Source organism: Drosophila teissieri, chromosome 2L, assembly GCF_016746235.2.
Source record: "Drosophila teissieri strain GT53w chromosome 2L, Prin_Dtei_1.1, whole genome shotgun sequence".
NCBI classification, from domain to species: Eukaryota; Metazoa; Arthropoda; class Insecta; order Diptera; family Drosophilidae; genus Drosophila; species Drosophila teissieri.
Window position 1 is genome coordinate 21401280 of NC_053029.1, and position 23807 is coordinate 21425086.

The 23807-nt window shown below is 42.0% G+C and overlaps 3 protein-coding genes across 20 annotated transcripts; all 3 read left to right on the forward strand.

The window, feature by feature from the left end:
* The first annotated feature begins 606 nt into the window (after positions 1 to 606).
* On the forward strand, positions 607 to 19738 carry LOC122626801. 18 transcript variants are annotated; one of them, XM_043807178.1, is made up of 27 exons: positions 608 to 1236; positions 2839 to 2995; positions 3061 to 3227; positions 3641 to 3676; positions 6023 to 6205; positions 6336 to 6479; positions 6541 to 6674; positions 6739 to 6919; positions 6990 to 7304; positions 7666 to 7980; positions 8041 to 8685; positions 8739 to 8921; positions 8988 to 9125; positions 9189 to 9371; positions 14438 to 14569; positions 14790 to 15113; positions 15175 to 15363; positions 15426 to 15563; positions 16005 to 16253; positions 16873 to 17055; positions 17105 to 17236; positions 17955 to 18111; positions 18169 to 18335; positions 18394 to 18550; positions 18605 to 18771; positions 18832 to 19014; positions 19077 to 19738. In XM_043807178.1, the coding sequence occupies exons 1-27, from the start codon at positions 1029 to 1031 to the stop codon at positions 19262 to 19264; spliced, it is 5355 nt and encodes a 1784-aa protein (XP_043663113.1). In that variant the 5' UTR covers positions 608 to 1028; the 3' UTR covers positions 19265 to 19738. The 18 variants fall into 18 exon arrangements, with proteins under 18 accessions (XP_043663118.1, XP_043663119.1, XP_043663120.1 ...); XM_043807180.1 differs by lacking the exon at positions 16005 to 16253; XM_043807179.1 differs by lacking the exon at positions 3641 to 3676.
* Positions 19739 to 20804: 1066 nt separating this feature from the next.
* LOC122626804 (zinc transporter ZIP1) lies at positions 20805 to 21896 on the forward strand. The gene is made up of 2 exons (XM_043807199.1): positions 20805 to 21692; positions 21747 to 21896. The coding sequence occupies exons 1-2, from the start codon at positions 20828 to 20830 to the stop codon at positions 21785 to 21787; spliced, it is 906 nt and encodes a 301-aa protein (XP_043663134.1). The 5' UTR covers positions 20805 to 20827; the 3' UTR covers positions 21788 to 21896.
* Positions 21897 to 22266: 370 nt separating this feature from the next.
* LOC122626803 (zinc transporter ZIP2) lies at positions 22267 to 23512 on the forward strand. Its single transcript, XM_043807198.1, has 2 exons — positions 22267 to 23339; positions 23403 to 23512. Exons 1-2 carry the CDS (start codon positions 22322 to 22324, stop codon positions 23441 to 23443), a joined length of 1059 nt encoding a protein of 352 aa, XP_043663133.1. The 5' UTR covers positions 22267 to 22321; the 3' UTR covers positions 23444 to 23512.
* Positions 23513 to 23807: the final 295 nt, after the last annotated feature.

Consider the following 23807-nt stretch of genomic DNA (forward strand, 5'->3'; position numbering starts at 1 on the left):
ATTGAGCACTTCACTAATAATAAAACTAAATATTAAACTATTTTAACTAAATAAGAGAAATAAATAAATAAATAAATGAGCGAAAACAATTGGCATACACTATTGACCGCTTTAGATAAAAACGAATTGTAAATTTATTGACAAGACAACAGTAAAAGTTAAATCTTTTCTGATTCAGTGGGAAATTTTCAGCTCGCTTATTATTGAGGTGACTTACCAACGGCCGAATTGTATCACGTGCATCTCCCATCCCAAATAAAATTATGCGGATTGTAGCGCTTCAAGAAACCGATTCTCCAAGTTTGTTTTCATAGGACCATTCGCAGTCAGTTGCTTGTTTGCACCGAATGCATAAACAGAGAGCTGCAATCGGAAAGGGAAACTCTCGCTCTTCGGAATTTCACCACACTCCTCCCACGTCTCATATATGTATTTAATTTGATCTTATTCTTTATAACATAGGCCCGATTGGCGCTCCTGCGCTAAGCTTTTCGGGGGAGCGGAAAGGCAGCGGAAAAGCACAAAGACCGCGATCCCGATCCCCATCCCCATCCCGAAAGCTCGGACAAGGCCTCTTGAATGGCACCGAGATTCCACCAAAATACTTTCAGTTGCGAGCGGACCTCTGCACGGAGTGGAACAAAATCTGAAGAGCAAACAATACAGTCCGCGGAAAACGTTCAATTAATAGAAGCAAGAAGCCACATATATAATCTAATTATTCTCGTATATACCCCACATATATTTCGCCTGAGCATATACGACCCCCGTATACATATATGTATCAGTGAACAAAATGTTGTTATACATAAAATAAATTGCGAAAGAAGAAACACCATTATCAACTAAAAATAGTGCCCGATTCTCAAAGGAATACAAATTTTAATAACGAAGACCCCAAACGACAATAACGAATCAATTATACAATTGTATCACTAAAATTGTGGAACACCCCAAAACGAGCAGGCACGCGCACGCATGTTCGCGTTAAGGTCCTAAAGAACATCACAGCCGTAACAAATCGCAGGATGACTTTCACCCGCCTCAAGACTCTCTCGCTCCTCGTGTGTGCTCTGCTGGCCCTGAGTTTTCCCGGATATGTGAGTGGCGCAGGCAACAGCAAGAAGGGCTCGCAGCCAGTGGCGCCTCCGGAACCGGAGGCCGTCATCGAGGAGGTCAATGCCAAGCAGCTGGAGAAGCTCCTGGCCGACAAGGATTACGTGGCCGTTTTTTGGTGTAAGTGGGAGGGGTGTGCCAATGCTCGGGGGGGCGTCCGGGCACCGCTCACTTGTTGCCAGACCGGACCGGACCGGACTCGAAATAGTAACAGAATATTATATAAATTTTCGCTAGTGAAAATTCTAAAAATTCACATACAAATGAAAATATGTGAAAAATTCGTTGCACGAAATGTCCGCGATTTTCATTCGGTTAATTTTGTTTTCTATTTCTTTATTTCCTCCCCGAGTGCCAGTAGTCTGTGCTGCCTTCCCTTTTCGATATATTTTTCATTTCTGCGCTTTTTTTGCGATCTGTTTATGAGTAGAGAAATCTCTCTGGCTGTGAGAAATCGTCGTTGCCGCCGTCTTTGTAGCTCTTTATATTTTCGGCTTTTTAGTCTATTTGGGCGCAAACTTTTAGCACGAAAAGTACCTCTTAAGCAGACTTTCATTTCCTTCCAGTCGGCAGCAGATTTCCTGCCCTTTTACATTTATTTTCAATCACCTCAGCCAATTGCTCACATTGGTCACCTATCTTTGGGTTACATAAAATTGGTTCCCGTTCCCGTTAAACATTGGCTTATTTATAAAACATTTGCTAATGGATATGCATAAAATATCGTTAATCAGCTTACAAATAGATTTGGCCTTAATGCGCTGTTCCTCAATGTCAAAGTTAATAAACACGAAAGTGATCTTCGGATTGTAATATTCTATTTTATATACATCCCGAAGTGTTTCATTAGCATTGGCGGCAATTCCAAAAATAATTGTTGACAAAGAAAATATTTTAAGTCAAAAAGCCTCAGGTCCAATGACGACAATCTAAATAATCATGGAATATCTACGCAAATTGAATAGTTTTGGCAATCACATCGCAGATAGCTCACATCACATATGTAAACGAAATCTATCGATAAGCTAAATGAGTTTATTGTTTCAACTAAACGTTATTTATGTTGATTTTGATTTTAAATCAAAAGTCCTGCAGTGGATTTTCCTGTATACACAGGAAACATCTTAGTGTTGGAGCTCGTAAATAAAAATATTAGGTGCCGATAGGAGGGGGCAGATTTAACCAACTCGCGATTACTTTCCAAGCTGTGAAAAATTATTTTGAACGGATTGCCAAACAATAGAAATGGCTGTTTACTTGGCGTTATATTAATGATTCCGATTTTGCACTCTGGTCTGCCGTTTAACCAACCAGAACGTTTGTAGATGCGTGGGCCAACGGTGGTCTTTTGTGTGCTGCAATTTATTTCCCTAATAGTGGCCGCATGAATTTTATGAATTAATTTAGAAATTTCAGCATATTTGTTGGCAGTTGCTGCCGCATTAATAGAACAGAATTGGCCTGGCGCTGCTGTCATTTCACTCATTCATTCGGGCTTATTTTCAACTGAACGGTCTGATGATGCATCCTGCATCTACTATAGGAATGAATAATCTTTGCGGCATTTAGCTCCACTTTGGTCAGGGCTTTGGGTTTTAAATTCGAATGTGAATTTAGTTATGGCCTGTCATGGCTTCACATGCAGCTGTTGCCGACTGTCAATCGCTGCTGGTATCAATAATCGATCTTGGGTACTAACGTGCTCGGTTTCTACGATTTCAGATGCGCGAAGCTGCGTGACCTGTGATAAGGTTTTAGCGGAGCTCGAGAAAATCGACGATGACACCGACTCCTTCGGTGTGGACTTTGTAAAAATCAACGACAAACGACTAGCCAAACAGTATGGCATCAAGAACTTCCCCGCCCTCACCTACTTTAGGTAGGTACCTCCCCATCAGGCATAAGATACAATACCTAACCGAATACAAATCCCGAAAACCACAGGGAGAAGGAGCCCATCATATATGATGGCGATCTTATGGACGAGGAAGGAGTGCTCGATTTCCTCACCTCCTTGGAGGCCATGGACTTGCCCGATCGCATCGAGGAGGTCAATGCCAAGATATTGCAGAAGATTATCGAGGACACCGACTTTGTAGCCGTTCTATTCTGTAAGTGTGAATGACATAACCATAGCACGTAGTTCTTCAAACGTTTAGCACTCCGGAAACTCCTATGTTGGAGACTTTAATTGATGATGTTCTTTTTCAAAGCAGTTGCAGTTTTTAGCGAACACAAACAGTTTAGCTCTCTTGTGACTAAAAATCATGCAGCTAGGTATAGACTACTATCAAATGTACCTATTCTGTATATTCCATAAACCAACATAATTTGCGTATGTCTGTACTCTCTCTATAAATACGTATATTACTTGTGACTAACAGTACCTAAGTGGCAGCATACTTAACATTTAATATAACTCTCTATATAATAATAATCTCTTTCGGCGGTGTTTCGAACCCTTGAGCGAAAATACAAAAGGACAATTTATCAATCCAATATCTATTTTATCAAACGACTTCAGGTCCAGATCATGAAACATGCCCGCCCAGGGTTATGGGTAAGTTTTCCGTAAAAAGATACTGGGAACCTTCTATCTTGCTCCTTATAATTACCTACTTCGAATTTAATTTATGTTTTACCCTACTCCACCATAATTTTCCTGATTCCAGTAATACCAAAGTTGACTTGAAAAGATTATTTCGCAATGCCCACTGTTCGACATGTAAATATGTATTTTATAATTGGCTGTATAACCCAAATAACCGAACAATTCAGTGTGTTGGTGCTTGCTAAGATGAAACGCTTGGGAGATTCAAGTTGATATGGCACCAATTTGCTTGGAACCAACTGATTTTTTTCTATCTTGACTGGGAAATCTTTAATCTCTCCGGCAGCCAAATTAACGTCGATGCCCCGGGTAAAGGACACATTCTAAAATAGACACAATCACCCCTGTAGTAATTCTTAGTAATCTTTTAGAAAAACAAGATATCTCATTTTAGCGTTTGCTATCGACCAAGGGAGACACACATATTACGTATACGTATAATAATAAACATTACAACAGAATCAATGCAGATGAATGTCTGGGCTCGGCGCCAGATTATGTTTTTGTCGGCACGACTTCTCCTTCCTCCCCCCAAATCACAACCCAATCCCTAACATCCCTGTGATTTGGACAATCCGGCGGCTAGGTGAATGGAAATTTGGGATTCGCACTAGACTATTGAAGTTGGATCACTTTAGAAATCGTAATCTGGCAGAATCTCCCCAGAGACGATATCCGAGAGTAAGGTGGCCTTGCGTGAATTATGGAGAAAGGCAGGAATTTACCTATAGAAAAGCATAAATTCAATACTTGCAGATGTGGTATATATACCACGTACATAGACACACGGTGATGTCTTAGCCAACAACAAAGTATTCGTGACCATCCGTCTCTTTCCGACACAGCCACCTACAATTTTAGTGTTAAAAATAGAAAACTCAAGCAGTTGGTGGGCCAACAAAATGATTTTTCGCTGCTCTTGCGGCTGCTGTTATTTTTGCTTAATTCTGAACCAACTAACTATAGCCACTCTCACATGGCAAGTGTGTGAATTCAGAAGAACATTTCTTTAGCATCCGCTCACTATCCATAGGTATTTTTATCAAACGCAGACAGCATACAAAAAACAAAACGCGTTTTCTAATGCATAGATGCGAACAGCATGTAGGTGAGACAAGACAAGAAATCGTGGCCCATTGTGCCGCCCCTTCACTGCGCCCCTGACCATTCCACTGCAATTGAGTTTGAATACATCAGAGGTTGCAGACAGACAGCGCTTTTAATTGCTTTTGCATTCAGCAATACATCAGCATGGCGCACACGAGCCGGCAGTGCATGGTTATGGGCAGATCTTCAGTTGTCGCAGCCAAATGCTGATTTACATAATATACGAATACCTATATTGCCGTCCCACTGCAGCTCTATAACTGTGTGTGCCGGCTCTTCCCCGACTGACTTGCACTATTTTTAGTTAAGTGCAACATTTGCCCATTTCTGCGGCAGGGCCAAAAATTTGTCAGGGAGAAAGTTGGAGCCTCACGAACATGTCTGATTTTCTAGATTTAGCACCAATATGTTTTGCGAACATTTTGCATTGTGCAGTAAATTATGAAGAATTTTCGCAAGCGAGTGTGTGCGTTGGCCTTGTCACCTTGGCGACACCCACTCAAACAGCTGCTAAGAATGAGTCGCGTTGATTGGGAAAATTAGAGACATATTTTGGTCGTGGTAATGGCTTTTGAAGGCGTGTCATTTTGGGCACTACCGCCAGCTAACTGCATTCGGAAAGGTGCGGCTATAGGTTCCCATAAACATGTGGCCAGTCAACAGAAATAAATATTACGTATACGCAGCGTCCGCCAGAAAAGCGAAAGCTTGCTAAAAACACATTTACGAATGTGGCAAGCCCAACGCAATGAAATAGAGGAAAAATAAAGGCAATGAGAAAGCTTTTCGTCTTTCTTTAACCACGCTAATATGTATTTCCTCTACCAAGACAAGCACATTGCAACAGGTTGCACGCAGACTGACAGGGATGTTGTAAACAAATCGTGTAAATAAACGAATCGCCTCGAAGAGAACGGGTAACCGTAGAGTTATGTGGAATTCCATGGACCTTGCATGCACTCATCTATGTCTGAGATGGCTCCAGAATAACCCCCACTTACGGCCGCACGAAACATAATCCCTGAATGTTCTTCCTTTCCGTGCATTATAATACCCAACACCAGACCCTACCCTGTTGTTCTGTACTCCACTCCTCGCCTTTCGAGACGTTTCCCCTCTGCCCGACGGCCCTAATTATCTATGTTTGCCTGATTCTATGAAACAATCCAACAAATCCGCCAACGCCAGACAAACAGCAATGCCGCAAGTGCGCCAAGGCCTTGCAGGAGCTGGAGAATATTGACGACGAAGCTGACCAGCTGGGCATCGGGTTTGTGAAGATACACGACGAGGCTTTGGCCGACGAATACAATCTAGGCAACCTGCCAGCCTTGGTCTATTACCGCCACCAAACTCCAATCATATACGAAGGTACATACCTCCATCCCAATCTACATTCTCTTGAAACCTGCACCACCACTTAAATCAAACTCAGAACAACACACATCAATCCAATGCTGAGCTCGGTATTCATTTCGCTAATATCGAACTGTGTCTCCAGGTGAACTTCAGCGAGAGGAGGACGTCTTGGAATGGTTGGTGCAAAATAAGTCGACGGGCGATGAAGATGATGTGATTGAAGACGTCACTTCGAAGACTCTGTCTACGCTGATCAGCAATATCGACAACCTGGTCGTGCTATTTTGTATGTAGATGGGAATTTTAGCGAGACACGACTGCGATAACCGACTGACATTAATCTGCAGATGATCATGGAAACGACGATTCGATGACTGTGTTGGAGGAGTTAGAGCAAATCGACGACGACTGCGACAAGCATGGCATTCAGTTTGTAAAAATCGATGATACCAAGGCTGCAGCCGATTACGGAATCGATTCGGTAGGATGCCAGCGAGCTGGAAGTTGAAACGTCTTTGACAAGAATAACATAATTCGACCTGCAGATTCCGGCCATTGTTTACTTTGAAAAAGAAATTCCGAATGTGTACGACGGCGATCTCATGGACGAGGAGCAGATTCTGAAATGGTTGCTGGGACAGTTGGAACGGGATGAGATCGAGGACGTCACCGACGAAATGCTCGATACAATGATCAAAGAAGGACGCGTCATTGCCGTGCTGTTCTGTAAATATTGAAACCCCGTACCCATTGCGCCTATGGCGGCGAACATATTTGCTCATAAGCTGTTTTCCAGACGACAACAACGACAAGAAGTCCCAGAAAGTACTCGAGGAGCTGGAAAACATTGACGACGAGTGCGACGCATTGGGCATTACTTTCGTGAAGATCGACAATCCCGAGGAGGCCGTTGAATATGGCATCAATAAAGTTCCTAAACTGATATACTTTGAAAAAGGCATTCCAACTATTTACGAGGGCAATCTGGAGGACGAGGAGAAGCTTCTAAAATGGCTAACAGACCAAACGAGTTCCGATCAAATCGAGGACATCACCGACGAAATGTTGGATTTAATTATTGAGAAAATGCCCCATGTTGCTGTTCTTTTCTGTAAGTTATTTCAGGGCCCTGCGACTCTGTGCTAGGACGCTTGCGCACTCCACTCCCTATCTCTGTTGACATTGTACAGTTGAATTGGTGTTGTACTTCTGGGGTGACTGCAATCGTAACATTAACCCTGCTTCTTAGTAGTAATTTTCAAAAGCGCTTAATGAACGTATTAATTTAAAACTAAACAATAACTAGTAGACCCTTTTTTGTAAAGGTAAATCTCGAAAACCGTTAGGAAAGTGTAGATTGTTGGTTTTACGTTACAAGTTGAGCGAAACAAGAGTTTGTTTATCAGTTAATTTACTATTCGCCAAAACGTTAAATACAATTATTAAATTAACCCATGAAAACTTTTTGGCAGACGACAAAGACCAAAAAAAGTCACAGAAGATCCTCGCAGAACTGGAAAACATCGACGATGAGTGCGATCAGAACGATATCGCCTTTGTCAAGATAGATGATGACAAGGAGGCAAAAGAATGGGGTATCGATGAGATACCATCGATTGTACTCTTTGAACGTGGAATTCCACACATCTACGAGGGTGATCTGATGAAAGAAGACGAACTGCTTGGCTGGTTGGTGCACCAGAAGCGCTATTCCGAAATTCCCGAGGTCACCGATGAGATGAAGGACAAGTTGGTCGAGAACACCGAGCACTTAGCGGTTATATTCTGTGAGTAGCCCACACAGATAAAGTACATATGCTTTAGCAATCATTCCCATTCGCCCACAGACGACAAGGACGATAAGCAGGATATGCGCATCCTAAACGAACTGGAGAACATTGATGATGAACTGGAGAAGGAGGGCATTGTCATCGTCCGCATTGATAACGCTGCTGAAGCCAAGGAATACGGTCTCGATCATTTGCCGGCCCTTATCTACTTCGAAAACAAGATCCCGGCTCTTTATGAAGGCGATCTGATGAACGAGGATGAGGTGCTCGAGTGGCTTCTTGTCCAGAAAAAGACAGCTACTATCGAGGAGGTTACCGACGAGATCCTAGTCAATCTGATCAACGAACACGAATATGTCGTCGTCTTCTTCACGGGTCCCTGCGAACCCGGAGAGACCTGTGAGCACACTCTGAACGCCCTGGAAAGCATCGACGATGAATTGGATGAAGCTGGCATCATTTTTGTTACCACTGAGGATACCGGAATAGCTAAGAAATACAATGTCAAGACCTATCCACGCCTGGTTTTCTTTAGAAACCGTGATCCACTCCATTTCACCGGAGATCTAGACGACGAGGACGAGGTGTTGGCCTGGATAACTGACGACGAGACCCTGGAAATTCCCGGAAAAATTGAGGAGGTCAATGTGAAGATGCTGGATAAGATCTTGGCTGAAAACGATCACGTCGTCGTATTCTTCTGTAAGACAACTTAAAAAGGAATGTTGTATTGTCCTTAAACTCTTTTTCTGCAGACGCTGAGGGCGATAAGAAAGCACAGAAGATCCTCAACGAACTGGAGAACATCGATGACGAATGCGAGGAAAAAGACATTGACTTTGTAAAGACATCCGACGATGATATTGATAAGGAGTACGACCTGCCCGGTCTGCCGGCACTTGCATTTTATAGACATAAGTTTAGAACAATTTACACCGGTAAGATCTAATGCATTAAATGGATACATTATAAGCCAAGGCTTATATTTAACATATACTTTAAAGGTGACCTGATGAAGGAAGAGGAAATTCTTGAGTGGGTTATTGATTTGCACGAGTCTACTGCTGATGTCATTGAATCTGTCGATCGTAAAACCTTGCAAGTGCTGATCAACGATGTTGAGCACCTGGCTGTGTTCTTCTGTAAGTTTATTATTCATTAATCTGAATGAAATGTTTGATTGACATTAGTTGTTTGAACAACAGATGACGATGAATGCGAATCGTGTTCTGACATCTTGGAGGAGTTGGAAAACATCGACGATGACACCGACAAGCACGGAATACAATTTGTCAAATCCAATGATGTTAAGCTGGCTCATGAAATTGGCATTTTTGCATTTCCAGCTTTGGTCTACTACGAGACCGGCGTCCCGATTATGTATGATGGTAGGTTGTTGGTCTTTTGTATATTAGTGCACCGGAACAAACAGCCTTTTTTTCTTCAGGTAATCTCAAAAATGAAAATCGTGTGCTGCAGTGGTTAGTCAATCAAAAGAGTAAGCGTTCTTTTCTAAACGTGTCTATGCTTTATAACACACGCTCATAAGCCAAACTTTTGAAACAAAGCGATTTAACACTAAAAAGGATTCCATTAATCTTAAAAAATTACAAATCAAATAACATAAACCCGTTTCTTGCTTAAATTAAAAGTACAAAACGTAATGATAATTTCTTATATAGGCAATGATGACGACGACAGTAATGAAAAAATTGTAAAATTGCGCTATCCCAAAGAAAGCGATGAGGATAAACGAGAAAGATTAAAGCGTCTGCAGAATTCGATTCGCAATGAAAGATTACATAAGAAAAGACCGGACACTGATGATGACGAAAATGGGGATAACGAAGATGAAACAGGGGAGAAAGGTACTGAAAGGGCTGACGAAGACGAGGATGATGGAGATGGTAAAAATGGGGACGACGGGGATGACGAAGATAATAATAATGCGGACGAAGAGGATGACGAAGAAGATGATGATGACGAAGAAGACGATGATGAAGATGACAATAACGACGACGAGAATGACGAAGAGAACATTAAAAAAGAGGAAGATGAAGAAGAAGATAATGATGGCGACGAGGATGACGGGGAAGATGATGACGGGGAAGAGGACGACAAGGACGAGGATGACGCAGAAGATAATAACGATGACGACAAGGACAAGGATTACGCAGAAGATAATATTGATGATGACGAGGCTGACAAAGAAGATAATAATGATGACAACGAGGATGACGAAGAAGATAATAATAAGGACGACGACGATGACGAAGAAGATAATAATAAGGACGACGACGATGAAGAAGAAGATAATAATAAGGACGACGACGATGACGAAGATGACAATGACGAAGGGGATAATAATGGAGATGACGAGGACGACGAAGAGAACGATGAAGATGAGAATGACAAGGAAGAAGATGAGGACGACAATGACAACGAAGATAATAAGGGACAGAATGATGAGGACGAGGATGACGGGGACGAAGACGACGATGACGATGACAAAACAGACAATGAGGACGAGTATGATAACGGGGACGACAAGAATACAGATGACGCGGACGCAACAGGGGAGGACGACAATGAGAACGACGAAGAAGAAAAGGATATTAAGAGCAAACCAAAATATAGGCATACGGCCAAAGGTAGAACGATACACCGCCTTGCTGACCTTTGCTCAGGTCGGCTTATAGATGAAATAGGTAATACCTGAATGTGAGTTGCCATTGAAGCACTAACTGAAGTTGTTCAATGTTTTGCCCAATCCGACTTTAATTCCCTTCCCGATTTCACCCTACCGGAGAACACATCCTTGTACACTGTACTATGCCAAAGAAAACTCTGTTACTTTGACTAAAGTTAATTTCATTGTCTATCTACAGACTTGGGGAAAAGGAATTCAAATAAAAAAGCATTTAACCAAGGTAACCACTCTACAATCACGAGACTTTTTTGTCTATGCTGTGCGCATTGCTTTTGTGCTAAAGCAACTATCATGTGAGGCACTATCTTAATTGGGAATACAGTCTAGTCAAAATAGCTACCCTCATTCGTATACTTTTGATCGTCTGAAATTAAACATTTTACACCTACATACGCAGCTTTATCCACTTTCTAAGTCAATTGTCTTTGTTACTGCAAGGCCATAAAGAATATTAATTCATACATAGCTGACACAATGTTTGAAATTATTTAAGCCAGGAAACTTTTTTTATTTAAAAACGTAACTATTTCGATAATGATACCACAATTGTGTTAATACCTAATTTGTTCAATTTATAATTTACTTTCTCATAATACTATAAGTAATCGACATGTTTGTTTATATATATTAATTTATAACGATCCTGCTGTTCCATAGACAATATTTAAGCATATAAACAAAAACAACGAAGAGTTCGATCAAGTGAGTCGCAGTCAGTTCACTGATACTCAGTCGAAAACGAAATGTACAACGTGGGCTTAACTCGATATTTGATATGTTTATAAATTAGAATCAAATCCGAAACTTGTACAGTCAGCATCAAAAACATTTTGTCAGTTAGTAGTTCTGCAATAGAATTTTAAATTATATTATATAACAATTTCAAATCTCTTCCACTCATAAAGCACGCTTTTACTCTAAAACAAGGAATCTTTCAAGTCTGAATTTAATGAAAATCAATTCGAAAATCGTACTAACTGCTCTTTTTCTTTCTCTGTGGTAATATCCGAGGTGTTAAGAAAAGTGTAAGAAGCCAGTTTGCGACTTTGATTTTTATTTGTAGCCTACAATGATGCACTTTTGTTAAAACCTCTTTAACTTATCGTAACGAACCTTCTGTTGATAGAGAACAAAAAAATACAATAAATTTTTAAATTAAACAATCTGACAAAATGTTTTTGTTTGTTTGCTTACACAGATGACGAATGTTTCTATGTTGGATTGGGTCATGACGGCCATTCAGCTAAGCGCGGCAACAATTTCGTGCCCAACGATTATAAACCATTCCAATGCTGTCCAACCAAATTGGAGAAGTCAACGAAAGTTCCTAAAATGACGGCCCAGAGAATCGGGCATAGCGAAGGTGATCAGGGTAAGCGTCCAAGCGGTGGCAACTTCCAGTTCGCCGGCCAGGCGTCCAGCAAATCGGCAACAAAGCCGGCGGCCACCAAGAAGCAGGCCAAGCTCTCCAAGGACACCGATAACGACGATGAGGACGACGAGGACAAGCCTCTGGTCAAGGTTTCCTATGCCAATAAGCGCTCGGGAGGAAGCAACAAGCCGCAGGCTGGCAAGAAGCCGGTAGCCAAGAGCCAGGGCAACGACGACCAGTCTCAGGAGGTGGAGAAGGTATCCAAGCAGAAGTCGTCAAAGAAGTCCGGCAAGCTGAATGTCAAATCCGGTACGTAGTCGTTGGACCATTGGACTAGACACCGTAGTCATTTAGCACTATAAACAATCTAAGACAAAACCCATTTAACGTCAAGCTCATTTTAATTTTCCCTGATCACTTTGCTCTAGTTGTGCCCATACTCAGACACATACAGACACACGCACAATTTGGTCGTTACCTTATTTGTTTATTTCTCTTCTCTTTTCTTTCTCTTGTGTCTTGCAGGCATAAATTTTTTCCAAAATCGACTAAAAAATTTGTATGATATCATTTTTCAGGATATCTCTCTGTGGGAGTAAGGCAACAGTTTAACTGAATGTGGATAACCACAGACAGTTAAATAGTGATTGTATGATTGAATAATATGCCATACTAAAGTAGCACGTATACGCACTGTTGCCAACTGATAGGACAATTATCAAACCAGAACCAAACCCAAAACCAAATACAAACTCAATCCTGTATAGCCACGAAAAGAACCTTCAATGACAGGTTTCTATAATTAAATGTACATCATCTATGTGTGAATGCGAAAAACAACTACTATGACAAGAACTAACTGAAAACTGTCCGCACTAGCTCTGAACAATCTGGCACAACACCATTGATTAAAATACCCACCCATCTTATGTGCCAGATCAGATCTTAGTTAAACCACACTTTTAAGCTGCAAGCCTTGTGCGTTGTTTCAAATTAAGAAGATCCACGAATAGCAGCATCACACGAAAAATGATCAAGAAAGCCTACTAACTGAAACTTTGTTGACATTTTCGCTTTAACTTTTTTCAAGAGGTCAGGTCTATAACTAACTAAGCCACACATTTGTTGCATTTTGCCAACGGATTTCAACAACTTTGTTCAAACTAAAAGCAATTACTTCAACAAACAACTATAAAATTTCTGAGAACTTTCACTTGTATATTTAGTCAGCAATCTTTGTTATTAACAATTTAATAGGACTTTGTCTTTTGTCAATAACGAACGTCTAAACTTTTTTGATACTACTTCTTTTTGTCGCAATATACAATTTACATTTATGTAGTTAGTCTAATTTAAAAAAGGGCAAAAGCATAGCAAACGAACGAACAAACGCATAAATATTTTTTTGAAACAATTTACACCTGACAGTGCCCAACTGTTAGCTAATTTAACTAAAACGTGTAACTATGAGAGCATCCAACTGTTTTCATAATAACAACATTAAAAACTATAATTTGTAACGAGATATTTTTAGATATATAACAGCATACTTAATTTTGTTATGGAAACGAACATCCAATATTTCTCGCTGAACAGGGCCTCGCATATGTAGCTCGCCATTTCGTTTCAATTGTTTTCTTCTGAGAGCGATTTCTGTACCGCTCACTGTTGTTTTTGTTATCGGTATTCGCCAAATATCGAATTATAAATCTTTATCATTATGTTTTCTTAAGCTAAAGCCTACCAATCTACACGCAATTGTAACTAAATCCACCATATATGTAAAGAAATTTTGTTGAACAGCAGCTGATAAGTCATGATCAAGCATGTATTTTTGTCAGCCTAATATTCAAAATGGAAATTGTCAGATTGTAAGATTCAAACGCAAATCGATCTAAAGCACTTTTGTAAACAAACCTCTCGAATGAAATTGTAAGAATATTTAATAAAAGCCATCAAACTTAATAAACTTAGGTTCTCTTATTTATAAACACTTAAAGCAATGTTAAAATACGAAATCCTTTGTGTTAAATAATTTCAAACATATAGGCCACACAAAATCTTAAAATGTATTCTTGGAAACCCTGACGATGTATGTATGTACATATGTTATAACCGTATATTTCCAAATGTAACATTGTTTATGGCCGGATGGGAATTTGGCAAAATGCCGATTTTGAATTTCATTTGGGCGGGGGTGAAAATAAAGAAAGCGGTCATTAATTTTGTATACATATTCAAGATTAAAGCTGATGATTGATTGACAAACTGCAGCCACCAGGTATGTGCCACCAAATGGACAAGCCACACACTTCAACCTAATACATAGAAATATAATGTGTTCTAACTATTTTGTGTCATTTTGCACCCAGGTAACATTGCAAGCAATCAGGACGTCTTCAACTGGATTCTTGAACAGAAGGCCGACCAAAGCATTCAGCTCATTAATCGTGATCAACTTTTCGAGTATATAGGCACCAAAGACTTTTTAGCGGTTGTTTTTTGTAAGTATACCTCGAGAACGCTGTTTAGGTAAATGCTAAGGAATCTATGAGTTTTTCACATCATTTTAGTAGATCGCGCCCACTAAAAACTGTAACTGCCCAAACACACAAGCAAAATATAATTTCTATGGAATAAGTCTCTCAGAAACAAAATATCTTTCTAACAAGGTATTCGAACTATTCAAATTAATTCGATTGGGATATCCTATTGCAATTGCAGACAAAGAAGATGATCCCGACTCGCCACGAGTGCTGCGGCACATCGAACTAATAGACGACGAGGCTGCGGAATATGGCATTTACATAGTGAAGATGCACGACAAATTGATGGCCAAGAAGTACGGCTTCAGGAATCCCCCGGGACTGACGTACTTCCGCAAGGGCAAGTATATAAACTACGACGGCGATATTGATGACGAGGAGGAGGTTCTTGACTGGCTAACGAGCCCGGCCAACATGGAGATGACCGATCACATTGAGCAGGTAAACCGCAAGATGTTCGAGAAGATCCGCAAGAATTCCGACTACGTAGCAGTGATATTCTGTAAGTCCTCAGGGTTCACATTTGATTGCACAAGCAATACGAACACATAATTTACCCTCAGATAGCGATGAGTGCAAGCAGTGTCCTCGCGTTCTGGCCGAGGTGGAGCACATAGATGACGAAGCGGACAAGGCTGGCATCGACTTCGTCAAAATTGACGATAAGCAAATGGCCAAGGAGTACGGAGTGTTTGCCCTGCCAGCTATTGTCTTCTTTAAGCCCACATCCAAGGAGCCAGTTATATACGCCGGTAGGAGTCCTCAGTTCATAGGTGTTGGAGTTAGTTCATAGGAAAAACTCGTTCCTTTGCAGGTGATCTTTACGAAGAAGAACAGATCCTAACTTGGCTGATCACGCAAAAGGATCCAAGTGGAGATGTTATCGAAGATCTCGAAGGCGAAAGACTCGTTCATCTTATTGAAGAGTCTGGCTCCATCGCAGTCTATTTTTGTAAGTTTGCAGCGGAAAACAGTCTGTGAACCAACCGATGATTTTCCATATCTCTGAGGAACAAGGTTTTAAGTGCTGCAATCGGTTTGGTGGTATCAATTCGCACAAAGTACCATGTCCAATTTGATGTTCACTTTATGTGACGTTCATCAGCAGTCTAAAATGAAACAAAAATATTCGTTTATTCAATCGTTTTTAAAATTAACCATATGTTGCATCTCGTATCACGTACTTTATGGGTTTGGTACCACGCTTTTGCGCAAACAGCTTGCAGCGAACTATGTGTTTATGATTGTAGATAACCATTTAGATAAATCTAGTCTAAGCCTCTTATCAGCGCTCTGTGTATCTAACCGAACAAGACTTTATTTATATTTCTATTTACGACTGTGCTCTCTGAAATCACAAACCGAACCACACAAATCGATACCCCAAACGTAGGGAACAAGACCAAGTGCGACATTTGTAATTCGAAAGCGGCTCGCAAGGCGCGGCTGAAAAAGGAACGCGATCAGCACCAGCAGGAGGGCGGAGCAGCAAGCGCCGCGGCCGCCTTCGGCAGTGAGGCAGATCCTTCCGAGGCGGCCGCTGGTGGGGCGGAGGATGCACCAGCGGCAGGTTCTGAGGGGGACTCCCCGCCAGCCTCTGCAGCTGCTCCACCGGATACGTCAACTGGCAAGCTAGAGGATGGTAGCCCACCTTTCTGTATACCACCTGATCTCGTGCAACTGGAATGAGTCCAAGAATGTTTAACCTTTAACCCAGCACAACCAGATACCAATAGCCAACGCACACTGTACACACTTCCTCCTTGTACTGCGAATGTAAAAACCCCAAAGAATATAGAATATCCATCAGAAACCCACTGTATCTATTTTTTGCTCCAACTCTTTCTCTAATCTCTGCCATATTCGACTCCTCCTTTCTATTCTCAACGTTAGATGTTATCTTCCTAATCCCTGATAAGATTTATTCCTTATATTCAGTTCGTGTGCCAGGCTGATCCAATGACAATTTTTTAATCATAAATGCTGATTCTACCATTAATGATTGCTGTTGTGAATCGAACCAAATGCACTAGCTCCAAGATTTTCCTACTTATCAGTAACTGAAAAAGTGCCAGTGGAATCAGGACCCTATAAAATATGCTATAATCGTTTGCTTTCCAACTTCCCTTTTACTTCTGCTCTGATTTTGTTTTTGTACACATATGTAGTGCTTTTGTAGTACCCTGTATGTCAATTAATTCTGTACAGTGCGTGTTGAATAATTATAATCATGTATTCCACAACCCTACGTTGACAATCAGATGCGGATGGCTGCGAGCAGTGCACCAAGGTTTTGGAGGAGCTTGAAAACATCGATGATGATTGCGATAAACACGGCATAACGTTCGTGAAGACCAGGGACTTCTCTGTGGCCGATGGTTATGGCGTGCACGAGTACCCGGCTCTGGTGTACTTCGAAGGAGGAATCCCCAACGTATTTGAGGGTGAAGTAGCCACCAATCGATGGGCCCTTACTAAGCCATTATTTTACAGGCGAACTGAGCGAGGAGGAAGAGGTGCTTCAGTGGCTGATTACTCAGAAGACCGAAGATCGTATCGAGCTGATCACTCGCCAGATGCTGGAGACAATGGTGGAGGAGACACAGTACCTAGCCGTGTATTTCTGTGAGTAGCTCCTATCGATCGGACTCTGGTTCGATTCACGGACTGTTCTCCATCACTTTATCATGATATACCACATTCTGAATTATTGTATCCTGCATCGAACATAAACCACAAAATCGTATCCCTGTCTTAAACCGAACCCGAAAACGAAACCGCAACCGTACCGACCTCAGTGCCACCAGAGCGCAATGGGAAGCAACCCGCTTTCTGCCGCAGTTTTTGCTCCCCCTCTAGTCTTAAAGAAAGCAACCTGACCACCACCAAATCCACAAAACACTCATCCAGCCAATTCGTACAAAACTACATATCACGTAAAAGAAAACGTATCGAAAAACAAGGTATTCCTTCCGTATTCCACGTGCGAACAATAAAAACTCCCAAGCTCCGACTCAGCATGCTCGATGGAGCCCTAACCCCGTATAACCCTCCTTAGGAGTTGTGTTCTCTGCCCAGAATCGATTCCTGACTGCACTAAACCAGGCTTCCATCGTATTACGACCAAACTAAATGAGATTTCTGCATGCCCCTCCTTAGCTATTGATATACTTTTTGCGTTGCAAATTTCTAGAATTCACTGGAATTTAGTTTGGACGGGAATACCTTTTTGTTACGGCGTTTTCTTTGCCTCTTACACTATAGCTAACCGATTCTCAAGCTTGGCTCTAATTATAAAGACTAATTATCACTGGGTAACTGGCCTACCATATATTTTCGGCAGACAAAATCAACTGCAACATATGCGACCAGATATTAGAGGGCTTGGAACTAATCGATGACGAATGCGACGTGTTCGGCATTCATATGGTCAAGATCCAAGATCCGCAGCTGGCAAAACGTTACTCGATCAAGACTTTCCCGGCATTAGTTTATTTCAGGTTAGTGTTAAGATTTTCTTACAACTAAGATATTAAGGCATCTGAATTTATGAGCAGAAATGGAAATCCATTACTATTTGAGGGGGACCTTCAAAACGAGCAATCAGTATTGGAGTGGCTCATAGATGATGACAACCGCGAGTTGGCAGATGAAATAGAGGAGGTCAACGAGCGTATGCTGGATCGTCTAATGGCGGAGTCCACTTTATTGGTTGTTTTCTTTTGTGAGTATTGAAGCTTGGATGAATCACAAGAAAATCTTATGACTCGTCTCATACTAAGATGACGATGATTGTGCTGAGTGCGAAGAGATTTTGGAGGAGCTGGAGGAGATTGATGGCGAGGCAGACATGTTCGGCATTGACTTCGTAAAGATTGCTAGTATCCAGGCAGCCAAAAAATACGAGATAGTGAATATACCTTCCCTGGTTTACTTCAGGTAAGAATATAGTTAAAGCTATATATCAAGTTTTTTAACCGTTCAATACTTTAGAAAACAAGTGCCCGTCTTGTACGACGGTGACCTACACCAACACGACAAGGTGATTACCTGGCTAACGTCACAGGATGTATTCGAAATCAAAAACGAAATAGAAGAAGTTAACCGAAAGATGCTCGACAAACTACTCGAGGAAAATGAGTTCCTAGCCGTTTTCTTCTGTAAGTTCATTATCTTTTTTGAACCCCTTTTCTATTAGTACAAACCCGCCTTTTTCTTAGACGAACATAATCAGCCGGACAGTACTGCAGCCCTGGAAAAACTCGAGAACATCGACAGCGAGACGGATAACCTGGACATTACCTTCGTTAAGATGGCCGACTCTCGCTATGCCAAGAAATGGGGCGTCACCAAGCTCCCTGCAATGGTCTACTTCCGCCGACGGTTTCCCAGCATATACAGGGGTATGTCCGTGAGGACGAGAAACGATTAACGAAATAACCGTAACTGCTAATTCTCATTCAAGGTGATCTGTTATCCGAGGACGAAGTGCTGGAGTGGCTACGGAAGAACCGCTTCCGACAGCCCGAGCTGAACATCTTTATGTATGCCCTGATTGCGCTGGCGGTGGCCTTTGTGGTGTATACCGCATTCCTGCTGCAGTGCTTCAAGCCGGCGCCTCCGCCTCCTGTTCAGCACCCCAAGCAGTCATGAATAGAATAGGCGGGGAAGAAGGAAGTATGTACCGAATCATGTTGAACGGCTATCAACTACGTTGGAGGGTTTTCGACAAGACACACAAAAGCGAGCGAGCCAAACTTGAAATGATTATTCAAAGTCACAATAATACACGCATATCTATGCACATTAAACTGTCATCCAATCGTCTAAATTAGACGCATAAAACAACTTATTTGGGGGCAATCCATTGCTTTTGAAATATCTTTTGAGACAACTTGATAACTTCAACAAACTCTGATGCTTCCATTAATATCATAGCTCATGTATATCATATTTACACATTTATTAGTCTTCTCACCCGAGTGCATCATCAATTCAATTAAAGAAGAACACTATCAAGTCATAGTAATTACTTTAAATTTAAATTTAATAAATGCCAATAATAATTTTTACAGTAAATCACTTACGGCCTATGAAACTTAATAAACTATTGGATGATGTATGTAACACTTATTTTTAATTATACATCATAAGTAATCAGCGCGGTAAGTATTAACTCTAAAGAGTTCGTTGAGGCTATTTTTAAGTCATCCTTCTAACAAAAAAATAACTACGTTTATTCATTGCGCCATCTTTTATTTAAACAAGAGAGAACGCAATAGTCGCTATAGAACGCAGCTAGTAGAAGTGCAAAGGAGAAATTTCAACACTGACAGTTTTTGGTGGATTTTGGGCGTTAGAGTGGGTGTGGCAAAATGATTTTTGGCAAATGGAATGAAATTTACAAGACTAACAAAAATGTGAATAAATATCAACCAATTTTTCAAAGGTGTGGGCGTAGCAGTCTTGGGCGGTTTGTGGGCGTTAGAGTGGGCGTGGAAACATGGTCAACTAACTTGAGCTGCGTCTATGTCTCTGGAGTCTGTATGCTTAATATCAACTTTCTAGCTTTTATAGTTCCTGGGATCTCGACGTTCATATGGACAGACAGAAGACGTATCTAGTATACCTTTTTACTCTACTACTAACGGGTATAAAAAGTATTTGAAGATCACCAAACAATTAAAATATTTTAAAATTCTCTTTGCTTCACAATACTTGTATGCATATGTTTAATCTGAATTACGAACTATGTTAGTATTGAGCATTTGGCACCTATATCTCAATTGCGAAGTTATCAGGCGAAACTGTCTCCACAAACAAGTGATAGCACATACATATGTAGATTCCTGGGTGCACAAGGCTTTGCCTGCCGTTGGTAACAAATTGTTTGTTTCCGCCGGCTGAAATTTCAGGCTGAAATCTTCCATTGACATTCTAATGCGGCACAACCGACCAATGAGGCCATGTTGGGAGCGAGGAAAATAATGGGTAAGTGGCAAAATATGTTGAATCGAAAGGTAGATAATGACTGAAAGATATAATGTCGAAATTTTGCCGTGTATCTTTTGCTAAAGCCCTACGCTCGACCAACTTAAGTGGAAACCCGTAAGCTCTTAATATAAGTAAATATTTGCCGATACCTACAACTTACTAGATATCAAGTTCACTATAAAAAGTGAATGCCATAATATCGGGCCAGTTACTCCGTTTGCAATGGTAGACCAACACATAATCGTGGCCAAGATCGTGGCCATAGTGGTGCTCTTGCTCGTGACCCTGATCTTCTGCTTTATTCCGTATCTTCTGGATCGCTTCTACAAGTGGACCCAGCGACCCGAGAACAATGCTCGCGAATTTAAGGTGGTGCTGTGTCTGCTTAGTTTCGGCGGAGGTGTTCTCATAGCCACCACCTTCATCCACATGCTACCGGAGGTGATTGATGTGGTGAATGCTCTCCAGGACTGCCGCAAGCTGGACCCTACTCCCTTCGGCCTGCCGGAGGTTCTGCTCTGCGCTGGCTTCTATCTAATGTACTGCATTGAGGAAACTATGAAATTCGTGATTCGTCGGCGGCAGCAGAAGAAGCTACGGGAGGTGATCACGATCAAGGAGACGGGCGAGGATGAAGAAACTCCTAAGGAGCCCAACTGGCTGCGTGGCCTCGGAATTATCGTAGCCCTCTCCCTGCACGAACTCTTTGGCGGCATGGCCATAGGGCTGGAGATGAGTCTGAGCACGGTGTGGTTCATGACCGGAGCCATTTCCGTCCACAAGCTCGTTTTGGCCTTCTGCATCGGCATGGAGATCATGATGGCCCATACCCGCTGGCTGCTGGCCGTGGTTTATCTTCTGGTCTTCTCGATCGTAACTCCGATTGGTGTGGGCATCGGAATTGCAGTCAGCGAATCTGCCGCGGCAAATGAGCCCAGCACGGTATCAGGAATCCTTCAGGGGCTGGCCTGTGGCACCCTCATCTACGTGGTCTTTTTCGAAATTGTGGCCAAAAAAAATGCGGGCGTACGCGTTTTACTCTCTTCAATGGTAGGGTTCGTACTGATGTTTGGTCTCCAAATAGCAAGTAAGCATAAATGAAAGCTAAAATGATTGAAAAATAAACATTTTTCTATTTCAGTTGGCGAAGCCAAAGGCAAGAGCCATTTCACATGTCCCTAGTGGATATTCTAATATTTATAAGAAAAAACGATTTTAAGCTTTGAACAATAAAGCCTGACAAAATGTTTTCCTAGATGGAAACTCTGCAACGTACCTATTACAGCACTTACTCAACTAGTAACTGTAGTTAATTACGCTTTGTGCAGCGATTTTAGTCCATACCTACGACCATTATCATATAAAGTTTAAATGAGATCGACTTTAAATCACACTGATTTCGTATAATAACATTCGAGAAATACTTCCGATGTTCCTGCACATAACAAAACTGCCCTCAATCATAAAATTCGCAAAGAACCCCTGACCATGTTTCGGTTATCGGCGAGTCCGATGAGAGCCACCTGTCCAGGGGACGGCGAATTAGATAACAATACTGGGCTGCGAGGCTTGCCCGCTGTCTGCCCGTGAATCCGCGTATCAATCAGCGATCAGATTTCAATCGCCTCTCGCTGATATATGACTAGAAATATAAACCATCAGTCTGCTTGTGAATTCTAACCAGACCAGTCGAAGCTATCAACTCGGGACGTAAAGATGAGCGCTACCGCACCTGTGCTACAGGATCAAACGCAAGACGTGGATCGTCAGGCGCTTCTGGTGGCTAAGATAGTGGCCATGGTGGTGCTCGTGGTCATAACCGTGCTTTGCGGCAGCCTTCCGTACGTCCTGAACAGGTGCTTTCAGTGGACGAAAGTGAGTCCGGAGGAGACCCGGTCGTCGTTGGTTGTGCGGTGCCTACTCTTCTTCGGCGGCGGAGTGCTGATCTGCACCACTTTTCTGCACATACTGCCCGAGGTAATCGAGGTAGTGAAAGCGCTCCAGGAATGTGGGTCGCTTGCCCAGACGCCATTCGCCCTGGCGGAAATGCTGCTTTGCACGGGTTTTTTCTGTATGTACGCGTTGGACGAGGTGATGACCAACCTCGTGCGGCACCACCAGCGAAGGCTTAGTCGAAAGGAGTCAGTGGCTAGTCTGGCGTTCGAAAGAGGACGCAGCATTCGGCACAGTGTACTCCTCAATCCACAGGCGAAGGAAGAAGTGGAAGTTAAGAATTTGTCGCCCCAGCAGCCCAAGGATGACCACGGCCACTCGCACTTACCCGTGCCATCGGACGATGGATCCTCTGCCAGGGGGCTGGGCATTATCCTGGCCCTCTCGCTCCACGAACTTTTCGAGGGCATGGCCATTGGTTTGGAGGACACTGTGAGCACTGTGTGGTTTATGTTTGGAGCGGTCTCCGCCCACAAGTTTGTGCTGGCCTTTTGTGTAGGAATGGAGCTTCTGGTCGCCCGTACACGCAGTTCACTGGCCATCTTGTACCTGATGACCTTCTCCATTGTTACGCCCATTGGTATCGGAATTGGCCTGGGCATCAGCCAGCATGTGGCAGCGGGTCAGCCCAGTCTGCCATCCGGAGTGCTCCAGGCCATCGCCTGCGGAACCTTAATGTATGTGGTCTTCTTCGAGATCCTCACTGAGAGCCACGCCGGGTGGTGGGCCCTTGTGGCCGCCGTGGCTGGATTCGCGCTGATGCTCGGCCTGCAAATTCTTTGTAAGTGATAACTGCTTGATATCCTTGGTAGGACCGACTATTTTTTTTTTTTTTTTTTTTCAGCTGAGGAAGCTGAGAGCGATAACAGACTTACCTGTTCCTAGGATGTTTGAGGCCACTCCAGTATTATACAGTTTCCTCTATATTACAGCAAAAGTTTATAAAAACGAAAATAAAAAAATAAAATAATCCCTAATTGTAGTACTTTTGAAATATCTACAAGTTATTATATGAAATAGAAATTGAAATACGAACGAGTAAAGACAGCGAAAAATACACCCAAAGAAAATGATCATTTAAATAATTCTATAGCCATTCGGACTTACTAAACTATTCCATCTTATTAAGCAAAATATGTATAAACATTTTAATAACATATTATAAATTACGTAGAAGTGCTTCAACTGATATCTTTATCACCTGTTCAAAAAAATTTGTAATTTTGCACTGCCCAACAAAGGATACTTT

Coding starts and splice junctions, on each gene's coding strand:
- LOC122626801 (XM_043807178.1), top strand. CDS start 1,029: ATGACTTTCACCCGCCTCAAGACTCTCTCGCTCCTCGTGTGTGCTCTG. Junction 6,675..6,738: donor CCGATTACGGAATCGATTCG/GTAGGATGCCAG, acceptor TTCGACCTGCAG/ATTCCGGCCATTGTTTACTT. Junction 6,920..6,989: donor CGTCATTGCCGTGCTGTTCT/GTAAATATTGAA, acceptor GCTGTTTTCCAG/ACGACAACAACGACAAGAAG.
- LOC122626804 (XM_043807199.1), top strand. CDS start 20,828: ATGGTAGACCAACACATAATCGTGGCCAAGATCGTGGCCATAGTGGTG. Junction 21,693..21,746: donor GTTTGGTCTCCAAATAGCAA/GTAAGCATAAAT, acceptor TTTCTATTTCAG/TTGGCGAAGCCAAAGGCAAG.
- LOC122626803 (XM_043807198.1), top strand. CDS start 22,322: ATGAGCGCTACCGCACCTGTGCTACAGGATCAAACGCAAGACGTGGAT. Junction 23,340..23,402: donor GCTCGGCCTGCAAATTCTTT/GTAAGTGATAAC, acceptor TTTTTTTTTCAG/CTGAGGAAGCTGAGAGCGAT.